General features: G+C 38.8%; 1 protein-coding gene across 3 annotated transcripts in view; it reads left to right on the forward strand.

Moving 5' to 3' along the window:
* Nucleotides 1–21,012, forward strand: part of LRBA (LPS responsive beige-like anchor protein) — a 554,160-nt gene that overhangs the window by 112,371 nt on the left and 420,777 nt on the right. For all 3 annotated transcript variants that reach the window (XM_060178956.1, XM_060178957.1, XM_060178958.1), the window contains 7 exons: nt 6,705–7,727; nt 9,120–9,298; nt 10,272–10,425; nt 11,606–11,786; nt 13,727–13,854; nt 14,836–14,943; nt 19,060–19,210. In XM_060178956.1, the coding sequence (XP_060034939.1) occupies nt 6,705–7,727; nt 9,120–9,298; nt 10,272–10,425; nt 11,606–11,786; nt 13,727–13,854; nt 14,836–14,943; nt 19,060–19,210 (1,924 nt within the window). The remainder of the gene's footprint in view (nt 1–6,704; nt 7,728–9,119; nt 9,299–10,271; nt 10,426–11,605; nt 11,787–13,726; nt 13,855–14,835; nt 14,944–19,059; nt 19,211–21,012) is intronic.

A 21,012-nucleotide genomic window follows, 5' to 3' on the forward strand; every position in this document is an offset into this window, starting at 1 on the left:
AAGATTCTCATTAGAGTTTCTTAAGGAAAGAGTCATTGGCTATATAAACAAAAAAAGTAGTTATACTGTCTTAGCTTATTTCTTTATTGGGCTTTGTGAGAGTGGTAGAGTTCTTCTGTGGTGCATTTTTTGTTTCTGCCATTTTTCTTGTTACATGATGTCTTGATTCAAACCCAGGACCTCATGTATGCATTCTGCAGAAAGAGAACAAAAACAAACACAAACATAGCAGAGCTTCATGAATGATGGCTTTCTCATATGAAAAAAAAATTTTTTTTTTTGAGCTCAGGAGTTGAAAGCATGCTTCAAATATGTGCAGTCCTAAGCTAAATCCCCAGCCCCAAATAAAGAAAATACATTAGGGGCAGGGCAGTAGCGCAGCAGATTAAGCACACAAGGGCAATGAAGCAGGTCTGCAGGTGTCTATCTTCTCCTCATCTCTGTCTTCTCCATCTCTCTGAATTTCTCTCTGTCTTGTCCAACAACAGCAGCAGCAATGGTAACAACAAGGGCAATAAAATGGGAAAAATGGCCTCTAGGAGCAGTAGATTCATAGTGTAGGCACTGAGCCCCACCTATAACCCTGTAGGCAAAAAAAAAAAAAAAAAAAAAATTAAGTGATACTATGTGAGTAAAAGTAGAAAAGTGAGTAAAACAGGTATATCCTCATGAAAGTATCTTGGAAAGATAGGTAAGAATTAATGCCTGATTTGCTGATTACTGGAGTGCAGGAAAGGGCCAGTGAGGGAAGGGAGACTTTTATGCTGCATGCTTTAAAATGTTTAACATTCTAATCCTTTGAATTGTAGGGAAGATAAAATTCTTCCATTAGCCTCTTAGGCTGGGCTTGAAAATCAAGTTGATAGCAGTTTACAAGAGAAAAACATTACATTTAATGTATTTTTCTTTTTTTTTTTTTTCTTTGAATTGGGAACTTAGAAGCCAAGAAAGACTGAAGAAATGCTGAAGCCTGTTTATTTTTTTCCTTTTTAAAAATTTTATTTATAAAAAGGAAACATTGACAAAACCATAGGATAAGAGGGGGTTCAACTCCACACAATTCCCACCACTAGAACTCCGCATCCCATCCCTTTCCTGATAGCCTTCCCATTCCCTAACCCTCTGGGAGTATGAACCCAAGGTCATTGTGGGATGCCGAAGGTGGAAGGTCTGGCTTCTGTAATTGCTTCCCTGCTGAACGTGGGCATTGACAGGTCAATCCATACTCCCAGCCTGTCTCTCTCTTTCCCTAGTGGGGTGGGGTTCTGGGGAAGCTGTGCTCCAGGGCACATTGGTGGGGTTGTCTGTCTAGGGAAGTCTGGTTGGCATCATGGTAGCATCTGGAACCTGGTGGCTGAAAAGAGAGTTAACGTAAAAGCCAAACAAATTGTTGACCAGTCATGAACCTAATGGCTGGAGTAGTGCAGATGAAGAGTTGGGGGCGGGGGAGGTGTCTCCATTTTGTAGATAGCTAGTAGGTCTATTTAGTTATACTCCAAAGGTCCTGTGGCTATACTATTTTCTTTTCTCCCCTGAGCCTGAAATCTGATATGCAGGTGGATCCAAGTTATTGTCTGGGGAGATGATGTCATGGCTGGAAAAAGGACCAGAAGGCTGGATCAGGGAAGAGAGTAGCTCCCTAATATGTGAAAGGGGTATAAATATTGTTGACTGAAAACCCCATTGATTTGATGTGGTCTGGGGCCAATATTCAGCTTAGTAGCCTATGTGACCTCTGCATCCCTATAGATCTGAACTCACATCTGTGGTTATAAGTAGGAACATTCCAAGCTGTCCCAATATTAACCCATCTCCCTCAGGTGTAGCATAGCGTATGTTTTCCAACTTCCCTTCAGAGGATGGAACATTCTCTACCATTGCTGATCCAAGTTGAGGGCAAGGTCCTATAGGGGGCCCACAAAAGGGTCTATTGTTTTGTTCCTGATATAGATGACTGGTAACAATGGAGAGAGGGATTTATTTATTATCTGCTAACATGTCCTGAACCCTATCAGAATACACTGCCTATTCAAAATATACTTTTAAGTGTATTACATCAATGTATGGTGCTTATTATGAGTACTACTTGCTGCCCTCACAACATTGTTTCCCTGTGTTGTTGAGCCTATGTTATTGTCATAACTAGTTCTTTTTGGAAAGTCTAGGCCTTATGTTACATAGCCCACCAACCTCCCATGGGTCAGGTTATACTAGAAAAGCAATTAAGAATATAGATTTGAGCCAGATTATTCAGATTTGTAGCCAAGATGATTTGCATTAAATAGAGCAGTAAATATTTATGTATAAATTTTTGTATCTAGACTTTAATTTTTCTTGCTACTTTATACCATGTTTCTGTAGGAGATTGGATCAGAGTCTCTACTAAAGATCTCCTAATGTCCACACATTGTAGTTATCATTTTGAGCTGTGCTTGCTTACATGTACTCTGTATGGGGAGGTTTAGCTATTATTAATGATGAATCTTGTTTTTCACTTGTGGAAAGGTTCGTAACCTTAGAAGTTAGTATGTTATATAAGTGGTATTTCTTTGGAATAATAACAGAATGTAAAAGATGTACTAGCTCAAGATAGAAAGCCAATTCATAAGCTCCCAACATTTCAAAAAAGAACAGTAAATTTTTATAGGTCCAGATCTTAAGATATATAAGTTAATAACATTGATCTCTTGATATATTCATCTTTTATCTCCTAACTAGTAAATTTGATTGCCATTTCAGTTAAAAGTAATTGCAAAAGAATTGTTGGAGTTATTAGCTCATGACTATCTTTAGTAGTTTATAGAAGTCCTTTCCAAACATGAGACTAGCTATAGATTAGCTTTCAGATGATTGTGAAGATTAATGAGTAGTCTTTTAGCTGGGTAATTTAGAACAATATCTAGTAATTAATTAGGAATTATCAGTCACAAATACCTTTAGGAAAACAGTTTCAAAAAAAGATAACAGCAATGATAATTGCTCAGTTGCCAATTGAGCTTTTAAAGCATTGGAGTAAATTAACGGAAAATTTAAAAATCAACCGATTTCAGAGTTTGAAAAACATTTCTCATACTCACTTCTACAGAGGGAAGAAGAAACACATTTGCTTAGGAAGAACAGAGTGCTATGTAGATCAGATTTGACTCCAAACCCACACAACACACACAGAATGTTCCCCCTGTTGCACCTGCAGGATGGACTCTGTGTGTTATTGCTTTTAACAGAAATGTGTATTTTTTAAAAAAAATTTATTTATTGGATAGAGAAAGATAGAAATTAAGAAGGGAGGGGTAGACATAGGGACACCTGTAGCCTTTCTTCAACACTTGTGAAGCTTTCCTCCTGCAGGTGGGGACCAGGGGTTTGAACCTGGGTCCTTGTGCACAGTAATGTGTGCACTTAATCAGGTGCACCACCACTTGGCCCCAACAGAAATATGTATTTTTATATATCGTCTCAGCCACTGCGCCACCTCCCGGACATTTTTATATATCTTCTTATGCTTTATGGTTTTTTTTTCGCACTTAATTTGGGAGTTAGGGATTTTACAATACAGTTGTTGTTACACAGGTACAGTTTCTAATTTTCTTTTAAAAAAATTGTTAGAGAAGTGATGATTTAGGAGGGTCGGGAAGTAGCACAGCATGTTAAGCGCACATGGCGAAGCAGGTCTGCAAGTGTCTTGTCTTTCTTTCGCCTGTCTCCCCTCCCCTCTAGATTTCTCTGTCCTATCCAATGTCAACATCAATGGCAGTAATAACAAGGGCAACAAAATGGAAAAAATGGACTCCAGGAGCAGTGGATTCGTAGTACAGGCACTGAGTCCTAGCAGTAATCCTGGAGGCAAAATAATAATAACAATAGTAATAATAAACACCATTAAAAAAAGAGAGAAGTAATGATTTATAAGCCAGGCCACTGGTTGCATGGGTGCGGTGCAGTTTCTCATCTCTCCACTAGTATTGTCTGTACACCACTCCCACCATCAGCCCAGGGTTCTTCCAGCATTGTGTATTGGGTCCCCAGTGCCCTTTCAACCTCCTCCCCCGGCTTCAGCCCCATGCCCTTGCCCTTAGCATACTTTCTTCTATCTTTCCTTCCCTCTCTCTCTCTCTCTCTCTCTCTCTCCCTCCCTCCCTCCCTCCCTCCCTCCCTCTCTCTCTCTCTCTCTCTCTCTCTCTCTCTCTCTTTCTTTCTTTCTTTCTTTCTTTCTTTCTTTCTTTCTCTTTCCCTTCCTTCTTTCCCTCCCTCCCTCCCTCCCTCCCTCCCTCCCTCCCTCCCCAATCCCCTTTCTTTCTTTCCAATTTCCACAAGGAAATGAACCCAGCTGGGCTTTGTCATGTGTGTTGCCACTGCTGAGTGGCCTCTCTGACCTGAACATCTCCTGCTGACCCCACTTCTTAGGGAGAGAATAGAGGGGTCAGGTGGAGGAAAGACAGAAGAGACATCACAGCCACATTTCTTCCAGCCATGAAATGTACTCTGTTGCTGTCCATGGTGCTTCCAAATGATGCCAGGGCTCAGACACAAGGATCTTGTGCATGGAAGGCAAACATTGTATTGGGTATATGCTCCTCAATAGCATGTTTGTGGCTCCTGTTTAATGAGTAACCAAGGAGTATGGGAAATAGCATATGTTGAGAACAGTAAGCACTTAAATGTATTGACTGGCTGCAATAAGACATTTATGTATATTTCCAAGCTTGTGATGAAAGTCCATCTCCCTTCCCCCCCTTCTCCATCTTCACAGGGGCTATTGCTTGGTGCTTGTATGACGACTCTACCATTTCCAGTGGCCATTCTTTTTTTTTTTTTTTCCTTTACTTTATATCATTTTTTTATTTGATAGAATGAAGGGAAATTGAGAGAGGAGAGGAAGATAGATACCTACAGCACTGCTTCACTGCTTGTGAAGCTTTCCTATTACAGGTAAGGATCAGGGGCTTGAACCCGGGTCCTTGCACATAATTTGTATACTCTCCTATGTTTGCTGCTACCTGGGTCTTAATGACTCTCTCTCTCTCTCTCTCTCTCTGTCTCTCTCTCTCTCTCCCTCCCTCCCTCTTTCTCTCTCCCCATCCCTCGCTCCCTCTCTCTCTCTCTCCCCCTCTCTTTCTGTCTCTTGGCCTCCAGGGTTATTGCTGGGGCTCAGTGCCTGCACCACAAATCAGCTGCTCCTAGAGGCTATTTTCTCCCCTTATCGCTGTTTGGGCTATTGTTATTGTTATTGATGTTGTTGTTGGATAGGACAGAGAGAAATAGAGAGAGGAGAGGAAGGCAGAGAAGAGGAGATAAAGATAGCCACTGCTTGTGAAACAACCTCCCTGAAGGTGGGGAGCCAGGGGCTTGAATCAGGGTCCTTAGGCCAGTCCGTGCGCCATGTGCACCATGTGCGCTTAACCCGCTGCACTACCTCCCGACCCTCGACTTTCTTTTTTCTATCTGTTGACCCTGGGAATTGACTATAGGAAAACTCCCAGCCTACGATTGTCCTATTTATTATTGTTATTATTCTTACATGTATACTACCTTTCCTCCCAGTATAAAGCCCTTTTTATGGGCAGGGGTAGATAAATAATATAATGGTTATGCAAAGAGACTTTCATGCCTGAGGCTTTGAAGTTCCAGGTTCAGTCCCCTGCACCACCATAAGCCAGAGCTGAGCAGTGCTGTGGTTAAAAAATTAAAGCCCTTTTTATTTTCTTTAGAGTTGATGATCACATTTAAGAAAAATAATGGGAGTCGGGCTGTAGCGCAGCGGGTTAAGTGCAGGTAGCGCAAAGCATAAGGACTGGTGTAAGGATCCTGGTTCAAGTCCTGACTCCCCACCTGCAGGGGAGTCGCTTCACGAGCAGTGAAGCATGTCTGTAGGTGTCTATCTTTCTCTTCCCCTCTCTATCTTCCCCTCCTCTCTCCATTTCTTTCTGTCCTATCCAACAACAATGACAACAATAATAACTACAACAGTAAAACAACAGGGGCAACAAAAGGGAATAAATAAATAAAATAAATATTAAAAAAAGAAAAATAATGAGATTAGTATTGCTTGTAAGGTAATAGTTTTTGATAAAGTGAAAAAATCACAAACCTTTGATATAGTATTGAATACAAGTGTAGTAGATGGTAACTTAGACATTTTAACTAGAACTTTCAATTGTGCTAAGTTTTCTCTTGAAAGCTGTATTTGGGGAGGGACTGGACTTTTTCTGTTAGTTGTTAATAGAATTAATATTCTTTAGTTGAGTAAATAAAAGTTTTAGCACCTTAATAAATGTAGGGAGAAGTTGCTATAACAGTTAAGTTGACGATTTTTATCTCTGCTGAAGATGTCCTATGGAAATCATGTACGTCCTAGTGCATGAATCACTTCCCTATGGCACATAAGTTCTGTACCAAGTAATAGAGGGCAACAGAATGATGTACCTTTGTCCTTTATGTCTTTCGAGTCCAAATAGCTGCATTCTTGTTGTGAATGTTGTCCCACCTGATTGCTTTAAGATTAGCTATGCTTTTTCTTGAATATTTAGTTTTTCAGTCGTTTTTTAAAATCATGTTATGAACTAAGAGCATTGCAGGGCAATTGTTTTATTGTATCAAGTAAACCATGTATTTGAAAATTTCTAAATCTTAGTTTTATGTTGTGTATATCCTTTTTTTTTTTTTTTCCTCCTGTGTTTTGACTGACTTTTGTGATTTTCATCTAGGTCACTTTTGAAATACATAAAGAAAACCTTGCCAATATATTTAGGGAACACCAGGGGAAAGTTGATGAAGAAATAGAGCAATGTTCTTCAAGTGTAGTTCAAGCAGTGTCTGACATTAGAATGGATGTTAATGTTTCAGTAGGATCACAGCAGTCAGATATGAAGGAGCCTCCTTCGTCTTTTCATATCACTGGAAATAGTGATGAAAAGTCAAGCATTGAGCAGACAAGTTCAGTATACTCTGCACTAAATAGTGAGCTGCAGACACAGAATACATCCAATGAAGAAAGGAAAACCGGACAAGAAAACCAGGAGTTACTGGATGAAATAGCTTTAGAGGAAACAAGCGACATAATGGATGTAGGTGATTTGGAAGTGTCTTCTGTTACTGTTTCCTCTAATTCTTTTACAACAACCGACAAAGATAGAATGACTGTCAGTGAAGTAACTGCATCCATAAGTTCTCCTTCAGAAGAGGATGCTTCAGAAGTACCAGAACTGCTGGACAAGTCTATTGTAGAAGATGATGATGACGACTATGTGGAACTGAAGGTAGAAAGTAATCCTACTGAGGAAATCAGTTCACCCACAGAGCTTCAAGATAATAGTTTGTCTCCAGCTGTATCTGAAGCCGGCGAGAGTCTGGACATAGTCAGTGATGACCACAGATTAACATTTCAGGAGGAAGAGATGGTAAATAAGAAGCAAACTGACCATGAAACGCAAGATTCTAGAGATTCTGGTATCTCAGCAATGACATCAGGGTCTTCAGCTACCTCTCCAGACCTAACTACTTCACAAACAGCTGTACAGTCAGACACTTGTCAGGCGCCTGAGGAAGGAAAGACAACAACCAGAGAAACCAAGGTAGTTAATGAGACTCAGGGCAACAACTCTGAGTCTGCTTCTGAGCAAAGGATCGCTAAGTTGGATGTCTCCAGTGTTGCCACAGATACCGAGAGACTGGAATTGAAAGCCAGCACTAATGTAGAAACATCTCAACCTCATCAGCCCATGCTTGAGGTGATTACATATGTTGTCTTCTTGAGGTGTATTTATATAAAGTTAAAATAGGCTTAGTGTATGTGCTTAATTTTATTTTTGGAACTGGCTCAATTAGATGGATGAATATATTGAGATGATTTTTTTTTTTTTTTACACCTTTGGTTCAAGATAGCATAGTGGCCTTTTAGTAAGAGCTCATTAAATGGCAGCTTGCTCCCCCACCCCCTTCTCTTTCTGCCAGGCTTCTCTGGTGCTCTGTACCTGTACTCTCACTGCTCTATTTTATTTTGAATTTTGTATAGGAGGTGAGAGACAGAGGAGACACCGCAGCACTGTAGTTCATGAAGCTTCTCCCATGCAGGTGCTCACACATGGTGACCAGGGGCTCAAAGCTCAGCTCTCTTGTATGATATTGTGTGCACTCTACTGTGTGAACTATCTTTCCTAAATGTCAGCTTTTGTTACTTACCACCGTACCCTCAAAGCTATTATTTTCATGTTTTGAGGATTGGTGTGATTTTGTTTTTAAATAAAACATAGGAAATTCTTGCATTTATTATTTTTTACATAATTAAAATTTTTTTTTCATTGTTGTTTTATTTGATGAGATAGAAATTGAGATGGGATAGCAGGTGGGGTTTGGGGCTTGATTCATCCAGTTCCTTCCTCATGGACATATGCTCTCAAGTACAGCACTGTCTGGCCCCCATGTTTTATTATTTAGTAAAATCTAGAGCTATCTTCTCCTTGGACCCCCTGCCAGTGTATGATTTTATCTACAAAATATGTGAATCGGAATTATCCCATGAGGCCTGTTTACTTTGTTAAGTAGCAGTTGATTGCATGTTGTCAATGTTCCACATTATTTGGCTCCCTTCCGTTCTACCCTCTTTTTATTCTGTTGGTTTTTTATTCTGTTGTCTTATTTTGGTATATTCTTAATTCTAGCCATTTTATCCTCCCAGTTTTACCTTTTTTCATACTGTTGTTAAAATTAGGGACTTCTTGATCCCTTTAAGAAATGCTTGTCTAGGCCAGGAGAGCTAGCATAATGCTTATTCAAACAAACTCTCATGCTTGAAGCTCCAAGGTCCCAGGCTCAGTTTCCCACACCACCTTACGCCAGAGCTGAGCAGTGTTCTAGTAGAAAAGTAAATAAAAGTGCTAGACTCAATAGTGGTAATATTAACATGACCATAAAGCAACTGGTGTTCAATTGTGACTTCTTCCATGTTTTTGGTGAATTTGCTTTAAATGTGTTAAATGTATAATGTCATCACTCATTCATATTTTTTAGATTATTTCAGTATCTTAAAATGATTAAGTGAATTACAAAGAAGCTGTTATTATTTTCCTTTATTGATTCCTTTCTTGAAGCTGGACGTCTTACTCTTTATTTTTTTGTAATAGACATCGAGGCAGCAGGAGCACCCAGGGCAAGGAATGGCACCAGGTGCTGTTAACGGACAAAGAAGGGATTCCAGATCTACTATGTTCCGTATTCCTGAGTTTAAATGGTCTCCGATGCATCAGCGTTTGCTCACTGATCTATTATTTTCAATAGAAACAGACATACAGATGTGGAGAAGGTATGTTGTTAATGTTCATTACGGAAGATATATACAAACTATAGTCTTTTTTTAAAAAAAACTTACATAGCTAACTTTTTTTCTTACCTATAAATGTGATTAAAATAGTAGGACAAAAATTATTTCCAAACTAGTGTTTTATTGAATTAACTTATTCTCTATTATTAAAAATGACTAGCCTTATTTGTATTATATAGACTTAAAATCAGATTTTTTTTTTTTCAAAATGTTATGCAGAAGCATGATCTGTCAAGTGGGCTTTCTGTTAGTAAGCAGTACTAAAAAAGCTGGTATTTAAGTGTTACATCATTTTTTTTAAAAAGTATTTCTTCTTGGATAGAGACAGAGAGAAATTGAGAGGGGAAGGAGAGAAAGATACCTGCAGCCCTGCTTCACCACGTGTGAAGCTTTCCCCCTGCAGTTGGGGACCAGGTGCTTGAACCTGAGTCCTCGCACACTGTAATGTGTGTGCTTAAGAAGGTACACCACTGGCTGACCCCTTACATCCATTTCTATAGTGCCTTTTTAAGTATAAAAATTTCGGTAGTTTATTTTATTTAGTCTCTTCTTGGGTGATTTCTGATTTTAAAAATGCCCAGCTTATTATTTGTATACTTAAAAAGCCTCTTATGTTGATTTTTAATGGCACCCTTTACCTCTTCAGTTTAGCTGTATTGTTTTTCAGTTTAATTCCCAGTTAAGGATCACTTAATTCAATTTCTTCTGTAAAGTCTATTGCTGCTTTGGTACTGAGAATGGGCATGGATACTAATTGCCAATATGAGTAGTCAGTGGGTTCTGTGTGAGGAAGTAGACACCCTTTAACCACCAGAAAAAAAATACTTGTTTTATAATAGTATTTCCTCTACTTTCAAGATAAAGCAAAAGCATCTTCTTATCCTTTCTTCCTCAAGTAGGCAACTTGATTTCCTTTCTTTAGCTTTATCAGTAAACATCATTTATCTTTGGACAGTCATTCAACGAAGACAGTTATGGACTTCGTGAATAGCAGTGATAATGTCATCTTTGTACACAACACAGTTCATCTCATCTCTCAAGTGACGGACAATATGGTCATGGCTTGTGGGGGGATACTGCCATTGCTTTCAGCTGCTACTTCAGCTACAGTAAGGACTTGACTACTTTTCAAATTGGTGTGAAAACATAAATATCAAGCATCCTTATTCACTAAAACTTGAATGTTGGGGTAATGTGCAGCCTTGTGTGCTGTAAATTGAAAGCATTGAGTTTTTGGTTTTTGTTTTTGTTTTTTTGCCTCCAGGGTTATTACTGGGGCTTGGTGCCTGCATCATGAATCCACTGCTCCTGGAGGCTCTATTTTTCCCTTTTGTTTCCCTTGTTTTATTGTTGTTGTGGTTATTATTGTTATTGATGCCATTGTTGTTGGATAGGCCACAAAAATCGAGAGAGGAGGGGAAGACGGGGAGAGAAAGACAGACACCTGCAGACCTGTTTTACTGCTCGTGAAGCAAACAGGCCCCTGCAGGTGGGGATCCGGGGGCTCGAACCAGTATCCTTATGCTAGTCTTTGTGCTTAACCCGCTGTGCTACCGCCCGACCCCCATGAGTTATTTTATTATTTATTTATTTATTTATTTTTAACCACTACCTGAAAGGGGTTATAATCTGTTCCCAGAGGGGCTGAGGAGTTAGCATTATGGACTTTCAAAAAGACTTTCATGTGTGATACACCGAAGGTCCCAGGTTCAATCCAGCAGACTGAATCGCAGATGGCACAAAGCGTAAGGACCGGTGGGAGGATCCAGGTTCGAGTCCCCTGGCTCCCTACCTGCAGGGGAGTCACTTCACAGGCGGTGAAGCAGGTCTGCAGGTGTCTATCTTTTTCTCCCCCTCTCTCTTCCCTTCCTCTCTCATTTTTTTCTATCCTATCTAACGACAACATCAATAACAACAACAATAAAAAAATGGGCAAAAAAAGGGAAAATAAATAAATAAATATAAAGTGAAAGAAAAATAAAAGAATGCTGATCTCTTAGGGATGAGTCAGCTGATAAAGAACACGGTATGTTTTTGTATGATGAAGTGATAAGGATTGACTTATTCTCATCACTCTACTGAACTAAATTACTGAAAGTGGCTTTTTATAAAATTTAGAAATTTGGCAACTATAGCTATTAGAATTGGGTTTTACTTTAAAAAATTTTTTTATTGAGGGGGTTAATGATTTACAGTACATTCATTGATAAATTTCATTATGTAATAGGCCCCCAAAGTTTTCTTTCTTACCGGCATGTAGATATAAATGTTAAACCTTATTTCTTTCAGCATGAGCTGGAGAATATTGAACCGACTCAAGGCCTTTCAATTGAAGCCTCTCTGACGTTTTTGCAGAGGCTTATCAGCCTTGTGGATGTCCTTGTATTTGCAAGTTCTCTTGGCTTTACTGAAATTGAAGCTGAGAAAAACATGTCATCTGGAGGAATTCTGCGGCAGTGTCTCCGACTGGGTGAGCTGTTAAAACTCATCAGTTGGCAATTTAAGAATTTCCAGTAATCTGTTCACAGTAGCTTGAAAGTTCTCTCTTGCCTGCTGATGGGAAATGTGTACTAGAATCTCTGCCCTCTGGGCTTTCCTGAGGCTAGATGAGCAAACAAATGCACACTGGGTAGATTGGGAGGAGAAAAAGCTAACATTGGTGGCTATTTAAGGAGAATTCACATAATTGTAAAAGCTAAAGTAAAATGTGGAAAAATGGACTTAAATCCTGCACTGACATTCCTGAGGAGTCAAGGAGAGAGAACGGTGTTTCGCCTGACGATGAGACTATGATTACTTTTTTCCTCATTGCCACAAGGGTTATTGCTGGGACCTGGTGCCTGCACAGTAAATCTGTGACTCCTGGTGGCATTTTATTTGGTCTTTTCTCCTCCTCCCTCTCCAGAGAGATAGAAATGGAGGAGAGAGACTCCCTGAGACCTATAGTGCTGCTTCACTGCTCATGAGACCCCCACCCCTGCAAGTAGGGCCCAGGGGCTTGAATACAGATCCTTGCTCATGGCAACATGTGTGCTGTCAGTTAGTTGTGCCATCAGTAGGTCCCATTGACTTCATTTTTAATCTAATGGCCGAAAGATGAATTTCTCAGAGAGAATATGCTAATTTACAAACCTACACTTAGATGATACCCAGCAAAACCGCATCTTCTGGGGTATTAGTGGGAGTAGCATTGGATCGACCTTCTCGTGGTGCATCCCGTGAGTACCCATTCATTGGGGAAACTGATGATCCTTCCTAGCCGACTGAATCCATATGGATCCCAGTCACTTTCAAAGCCAGCACCAAGCAGCTCCTGACAGCTTTCAACCTGACGCTGTTGACTGGCTACGGAAGAAGGGCAAACGCTAGAAGAAGAAGTGGGAGTAGTCATCATTGTTTTGATTAGGAAAAGAGCTAAGGCGTAGGGGTGACAGGAAAGGTTAAAGGACTGAAGGCAGGACAAGAGCTGCTAGTGAGTCAACTTCTGGAATCTTTCTGGTTTCAGCTTTCTTTTTTCTTCCTTCTGTTTCCCTAAATAAAATTTCATTTTTTAGAATTTCTTTATTGGAGGATTAATGGTTTGTGGTCAACATTAAAATACAATAGTTTGTACATGTGTAACATTTCTCAGTTTTTTCATATAAAATTCAGCCCCCACTAGGTCCTCTTCCACCATCATGTTCCAGGACCTGAAACCCCCCACACACATAGACCTGAGTCTTTTACTTTGGTGCAGTGCACCAACTCCAGTCCAAGTTCTGTTTTGAGTTTTCTCATCTGTTCTTATTTCTCAACTTCTGTCTATGAGTGAGATAGATCATCCCATGTTCTTCCTTCTCTTTTTGACTGATCTCCCTTAAAATGATTCATTCAAGGTCCATCCACGATGGGATGAAGAAGGTGAATTCACCATATTTAACAGCTGAGTAGTATAAAATATCACTTCTTTAGCTGAAATTGAGATATAATTTATAGCTTAAACTGACTGTAGGTAGTAAGAGAAACTACCAGAGTAGCTGATTAGAAAATAAGTAATCTGTTTTGAGTAAAAACTTATACAAATCTCATTGTCTATACAGGTTTTACCAGCTTTTCAAAAATTACTGTTGTCTTTATTTATTGATTGGCTAGAGACAGCCAGAAATTGAAAGGGAAGGGGGTGATAGAGAGGTTGAGAGACAGACACTTGCAGCCCTGCTTCACCACTCACAAAGATTTCCCCTGCAGGTGTGGACCAGGGGCTCGAACCCAGGTCCTTGAGCACTGTAATGTGTGTGCTCTAACCGGGTATGCCACCATCTGCCTCGATTTTACCAGCTTTGTAATCTGAAATATAATTTTCTTTCTTTCTTTCTTTCTTCTTCTTCTTTTTTTTTTTTTGGTCCATCTTTTCTTTAAAATAATCCACAGTATGTGCAGTGGCAGTAAGGAATTGCTTGGAGTGTCAGCAGCATTCACAGCTGAAAACTAGAGGAGATACAGTGAAAGGGCAGAAAGCAATACCCAGCCTGATTCCCATGGGGAGATCTGTGGCAAAGGTAAGCTCACTGAATAATGAATTAAAAAATTACACTTATTTAATGATTAAGATCTTAGATTTATTTATCCTTTTCAACATAGTTAAATAATTCTGACAGAAGCCCTAAAAATCATTCTTTTAGTTTGTGAACATAACACTTAAATATTTGTGTTTAAAAATGTGGTAAAGCTTTCATTAAACTAAATCTTGTCTGCTTTCCAAATGTTTACTTTTCTTGTTTCTGTGATACCTTTTCCTTTAAATATGTCATTTTGCATTTCATGCATTTGGTGAATTAGCATCCAGTTTTTTTTTTTTCCCCTGCCTAACTCCTTTCTGCATTCCTCAAAACCACCCTGCCAGTTCCAGTACTTGGAAAAAAGAAAAAATTAAAAAGAAAAAAACAAAACTTAAAAAAAAGGAGAGAATGGGGAGATGGTCAGCTCAGGAGTACATGCTTTTTGTTCTTAAGGTTGTGGATTCAGTCCCTGGCACCACACAACAAAGACAAAAACAAATATAGCATCGTAAGTGATGGACTTGTGTTCTGGTCTTTCTCACAATAATTTTTCTAAAGCAGAAAGAAGTATGAAAAATTAAAGTGTGAAAAATTGAGGAAAGTTTGTTATTGCCTTGTCTATGTAGTGTTCGTTAAAAAAATTTTTTTTTCTAACTACAGCACTGCTCAGCTTTAGGTTATAGTGGTGCCAGGGGTGAACCTGTGACCTCAGAGCCACAGGCATGAAAATCTTTTGTGTAACCTTTATGCTGTCTCCCCTGCCATGCTTGCTTATTCATTTTTTAAATGGGGTGTGGGTATAGTTTATATGCATGTGTACATATATACCTATTTTTAATTTTTAGTGATTTAGCACTGGTTTGTAGTACTATAAAATTTCAGGATTTTAACTGTAAAAACCTCTGTAAATGCATGAGATTCACTATGTCCACCATTACATTGTAGGATCCTCTCATTTTTTTTTTTTTTTTTTGGTCTTAGAGCCCACTGGACATTATAACTGGTGCCGTATCTCCAGTAAGAGATCTTGACAGACTCCTTCAAGACATGGACATTAATCGACTTAGGGCAGTTGTCTTCAGAGACATAGTAAGTTACAGTATTTCTTGCAAGTACTCTCTAGCGGATGCATACAGCTTCCTCGGTCCAAAGTATTAAGAGTGAAAATTATTTAAAATACTCACTAGAGGTATAGAAGGCTTAGAAGTCAGTTCAGTTGCTAGTAGTTTTCGAATCTTAGACTGTTGGAAAGAAACATTACTATGGAGCTAATGTATCAGAGCAATGATATTAAAAACACCATTGTCTCATTATTCAGGTGACCTTTCCTTTCATAATAGTCTCTAATTCCATTCCAGGCAGTTCACTTCCTAGATATAGTCCCAAAACTTAGATATAGCCCAGGTCCCGTGAGATAGAGCATATGTTCACATCTATCCATAGATTAGGGCAAAATACATACCTGAAAGCAAAAGTACATAATAATCTGCAGTGAGTCAGTATAAAGTTCTTAATGAAATAGTATCTAATTAGACTTAGATACCCTCCTCACCTACTTCCTATTACAGTTCCTTCACTCACTCCAAAGCTAACCTTAGCAAAGCAAGGACTGCAAAAGCTGAATAAGGGCAAGAGACTGGCATACTTTAATGATGAGTCTTTAGTCACTATCAGGCCACCCCATCAGCTGGGGCCCTATTCGGGGAGTCCTGAGATTCCCAAATAGACATGATGGGCCTAGATCTCAAATAAATCCCTCTCTCCATTGTTACCGGTCATTTCTATCAGGAACAACAGAATAGACCCCTTTGTGAGCCCCCCATAGGACCTTGCCCTCAACTTGGATCAACAACGGTAGAGAATGTTCCATTCTCTAAAAGGAGGATGGAAAACATACTCTATGCTACACCTGAGAAAGATGGGTCCTGATATTGGGGCAGCTTGGAATGTTTCTACTCATGACTACAGAATGTGAGCTCAGATCTAAAGGGATGCAGAAGTCACATAGGCTCCTAAGCTGAATATGGGCACCAGAACAAATCAAATCGATGGAGTTTACAGTCAACAATATTTATACTTTTCAGTGATCATTGAATACTTAATATGAGTTAAATATTGTTACCATTTTATTTGTACAATAATCCTTTGAGATAGCAGTAGTATGGTATCTGTTTAATCAGAGGTACAAGTAGGCTTATGTACCCAATGAATCTGATTTGTAAGTTTTTACCTTAATCTGTAAACTCCACTGCATCCCTGAAACTACCCCCCCCTTTTTGGTATCTTAAAATTCCTTTAATTAGGAAACAATGACTTACTTTGTGACAGATGTTGTCTCTTCCTTCTTTCTCTATTTTTTTTTAAGTATTTACTTATTTTTGAGAGGAGGAAAAGGAGAGAGAGAGACCAGAGCATCACTGTGGCATATGTGACATCAAGGGTCCAACTCTGGACTTCTTGCTTGAGGTCTAACACTTAATTCACCCCACCATCTACAGGCTGCTGCTTTTTTTCTTTGACTATTACCCCATACCTGTATTTCCTGAAACTATTGTTAAAACTCTAGAACAGTTGATATAACTGTGATCTTCTAAATATTCTTTGGTGATTTCTCAGAGCACATAAAATGAAACTGAAATTCCTCACTTGGCTCTGTTTGTAATCAGGTAGTTCAGAATTACCAGTTTTGAGGTCCGGGAGGTGGCACAGTGGATAAAGCATTGGACTCTCAAGCATGAGGTCGTCAGTCAGTTCAATCCCCGGCAGCACATGTACCAGAGTGATGTCTGACTCTTTCTCTCTCCTCCTATGTTTCTCATCAATCAATCAGTCAATCAATAAACAAATAAATAAACAATCTTTTTTTTAAAAAAAGAATTACCAGTTATTATATTTGGATATAGAATTAGGATATTTTTATGTTCACCATGTCTAAAAGTAACAACTTAAATATTTTGGGTGATTATATAAATTATATAGTAATTATTATCATCTTTACAGGAATTTTACTAGGAACAAAAGATTGTACTCTCCAGACCACAACCTAGAACCTTTTTAAGTATAGGCAGACACTGATAAAAGAAAAAAAAAAAGGAAATGATTTAAATTGGGGACATAAAGAAATTATTACCCTGAGGTTAAAAGTTAAGGCTTTTAATCACTCTAATCTGAATTCAGGTTTGCCCTTCCTTCCTTCCTTCCTTCCTTCCTTCCTTCCTTCCTTCCTTTCTTTCTTCCCCCCCTTCCCCCGTCCAGTATCACTTTACTGAGAAAATTCTGATTTGTAGGATTATTGTTACAAGGGTATGTTTCCACATTTCCCATTGCTTGTTCACTTACAGTTTACCTTTAGGTAAATTGATTTACCATTCTAACCATCTTTCTCAAGTGTGTCAGTGAATACACACGAAGCATATAGTACAGTGCCTGATTCACCTAAGTATTCAGTAAGTGGCAACTACAACTGGAGGGAAAATCCTTTTCAGGAGTTAAATCTTAAACTTAAGGTTCTATGGGATATTTTTTATTTGGGCAGAAATCAGACGTATAGTATTAACTTCTTACTGTAGTTAGTAAACATTGAAGAAATTAATGGGTGAAGTGTTCAGAAATTCAAGCAAGCTATTTGCCTCCATTTAAAATGTTGATGTTAATAACTGTTATTACAGTAGATGTTAAAACAAAGGAATGGGTAGTTTAAAAAAAGTAAAATGTTCATTTGTCTTTTCATTAAGACTAATAAAGTTTAACACATGAAACTGAAGAATACCATAGAATTTTTTCATATTTTATCATGGAGAGATGAGAAATTGTACTTACTAATTAATCCACCCCCAGTAAATGATTAAAAAAGTGTATCTGCTAATTGTATCAAGTAAGTATCTTCAGCTAGAGATTCATTATCCCAAATTTATAGATAATTCATTATTCCAAATTTATCTGCTACAGGAAGTACATTTGTTTTTCAGACTACAATGGCATTTTTTTTTCACCTTTACATTGTTGTGAAACTTAGTAAAGAAGTTTTTAAAAGTAACCAGAATAGTAATGTGTGCAGGGTCTCTTAGAAGATTGAGAGTTAGCTACATGGAGAAGTCGTGTTATCCAGCTGTGTGGATGATCTACAGAGCTAAGATATAGCTTGAACCTCTTCTAGTTTGACTGTCTGGCAGGCACGCACAGTGATTTTCATTCTGAACACTTGGTTGTCTTTATGATACAAAATAGTCTTGAGAGGCTCGGGCGATGGCACAGTGGATTAAGCGCACATGGCGCAAAGCGCAAGGACCAGAACAAGAATTCTGGTTCGAGCCCCTGGTTCCCCACCTGCAGGGGAGTCACTTCACAGGCAGTGAAGCAGTTCTGCAGGTGTCTATCTTTCTCTTCCCCCTCTCGGTCTTCCTCTCCTCTCTCCACTTCTCTCTGTCCTACCCAACAACGAATGACATCAACAACAACAATAATGACCACAACAAGGCTACAACAACAAGGGCAACAAAAGGGGGAAGAATGGCCTCTAGGAGTAGTGGATTCATGGTGTAGGCACTGAGCCCCAGCAATAACCCTGGAGGCAAAAAAAAAAAAATCGAGAATTTCTTTGGCATCCTGTCCCATATCTAATAGCCTCACTGTTTTTCTTCTTGATGGCACACTAGGGAAAATATTACTGGTTTTAAATGTATTTTCAAACAATATTTAATTACTTATCTGTTTGCTAGAGACAGAGAAATTGAGAGGAGGTGGGGAACTAGAGGAGAGAGAGAGAGACCTGCAGCCCTGCTTCACCACTTTTGCAGATTCCCCCCTGCAGGTGGGGGCCAGGGGCTTGCGCCCAGCTATTGGTGCACTGTAGTGTGTGCACTCTAGTAGGTGCACCACTGCCTGGCCCCTAAATGTATTTTAATTTTTACGAACAGAAGTGAAAATAGTGATAATTGGTATTTAATTAGGACATGTTTTAGGGCATTAATTGGAAAAAACAACTTTATATGTTTCAGAAACATGATGCTCTATTAAAAGTATTTTTCAAAGAATTTCTAATTTTTCCTCAAATGAAGTTATTATTTTTTGTATATTATTTTTTGTATATGTTTATAAACAGACTTATGGACATTTTTGATACTTAAATATTGTTGTATGAGGTAAGATAAAGCTTCATGTTTAGATATGATAAAAAGATGATGAGTTACTTTTGTTTTTCCCCAGGAGGATAGCAAACAAGCTCAATTTTTGGCTTTGGCGGTTGTGTATTTTATCTCTGTTCTTATGGTCTCAAAGTACAGAGACATTCTGGAATCTCAAAATGAAAGATGTAGCCAGGAAACTGGTAGTGAAAGTGGCAATTTATCACTCTCTGGTAAGTTTCTTATTCACTTATCATCCAAATTTCAATTCAGATACTACCTATTTAAGATTAAAACCTTGATTCTAGAATTTAAATTTATATATGTACAAAGTGAGATAATACATTTATTTCTAATTAGTAGTTATCTATTTTTAGTTAATTGCAGTTGGGTTACTTTTAGTTGAACCATCTAATTAAAAGCCTTCAACCATCTGCATCCCACAATGACCTTGGGTCCATACTCCCGGAGGGATAAAGAATAGGAAAGCTATCAGGGGAGGGGATGGGATACAGAGTTCTGGTGGTGGGAATTGTGTGAAGTTGTACCCCTCTTATCCTATTGTTTAGTCAATGTTTCCTTTTTATAAATAATATTTTTTAAAAAAAGATGTAAAAATGGGGTTAGGCAGTAGTACAGCAGGTTAAGCACACATGCTACAAAGCACAAGAACCAGCACAAGGATCCTGGTTCAAGCCCCTGGCTCCCCACCTGCAGGGAGTCGCTTCACAAGCGGTGAAACAGGTCTGTAGGTATCTCGTTCTTTCCCTCTCTGTCTTCCCCTCCTCTCTCTGTCCTATCCAACAATAATGACAGCAATAACAACACTAATAATAACCACAAAAAATGATAAAAAATACAAGGGCAACAAAAGGGGAAAAAAAAGCCTCCAGGAGCAGTGGCTTCATGCATGGTACAGGCACTGAGCCCCAGCAATAACCCTGGAGGCAAAAAAATATATATACATATAAAAACATTAACTTTTAAAATCAGTTTTAAATTTTTTTACTTCAGTATTGGTTTTTAAAATTATCATAGATTCTCTTAGAAGAGACAGAATTGTTTTAAAAATACTGTAATAACTGGAACCACAGAAGCAGTTTCAAGTTATAGCTGTATGTTGAAGTAGCAATTAATTTAGAATGCAGTGAGTCCTAAGAATAGAACATTGAACTTTGAAAAGATACCAGGAATTATCCGTAGAAATAGGATGTGGATTAAAAAAAAATATTTATCTGTTTTTATGAGCTAGCAATATAGAGAGCGATCAGAGCACTGCTCAGCTCTGTCATAGGAGGTGCCTAGTGATTGAGCGTGGGACATCTGAGGGCATCAGTTACGAAAGTCTAGTGCACTAGGACTACACTGTCTCTGCAGCCAGCACATGGATTTTCAAGTTATGAGCAGTAGAAAATTACTGGAGGTTTTCTAGTACAGGAGTTACAATAGATTTTTACAAGTACTACACAGGGTTCTGTGTTGAGAATTTACTGTAAAGGAAAAGAAAAACCAGTGTTTCAGTTATATACCACTGTGAAACACATTACTTCAATTTGGTGTCTACATTCATAGTTATTTTAGTTGTGATGGTGTGATCTATGATTTTAATATATAGAGTAGAGTTAGATGGTTTACCTCTGCTTTAGATGATGTTTGCTGGTCTTAGAAAAATGAGATGGTTTTTCTGCTCATACAGTTATTGTCTCTGCTAGGGTGTTGACTGGGACCTGGAACTGGCTGATAGAAAGTGTTCATCTGGGGTGTTATGCCTGGAGACTTAATAACTTGCTCTTAGCTGAATTCCTTATTTTTTATTAGATTGGAGAGGGTCTCTTTCTCTTTGATCAGGTAGTGAGATTGCTTATGGAGATGTGCAGGGATTTCTGGAATCTGCAAGCTGCCAGATACTCTTAAAGCTTGGGCACAGATGTGTGGTGGCACACCAGGTTGAGTGCACACATTACCCTGTTCTGGCACCTAGATTTCGACCCTGGGTCCCCACCTGCAACGGGGAGCTTCATGAGAGGTGAAGTAT

The sequence above is a fragment of the Erinaceus europaeus genome, chromosome 19 (assembly GCF_950295315.1).
Source record: "Erinaceus europaeus chromosome 19, mEriEur2.1, whole genome shotgun sequence".
Taxonomy (NCBI): Eukaryota; Metazoa; Chordata; class Mammalia; order Eulipotyphla; family Erinaceidae; genus Erinaceus; species Erinaceus europaeus.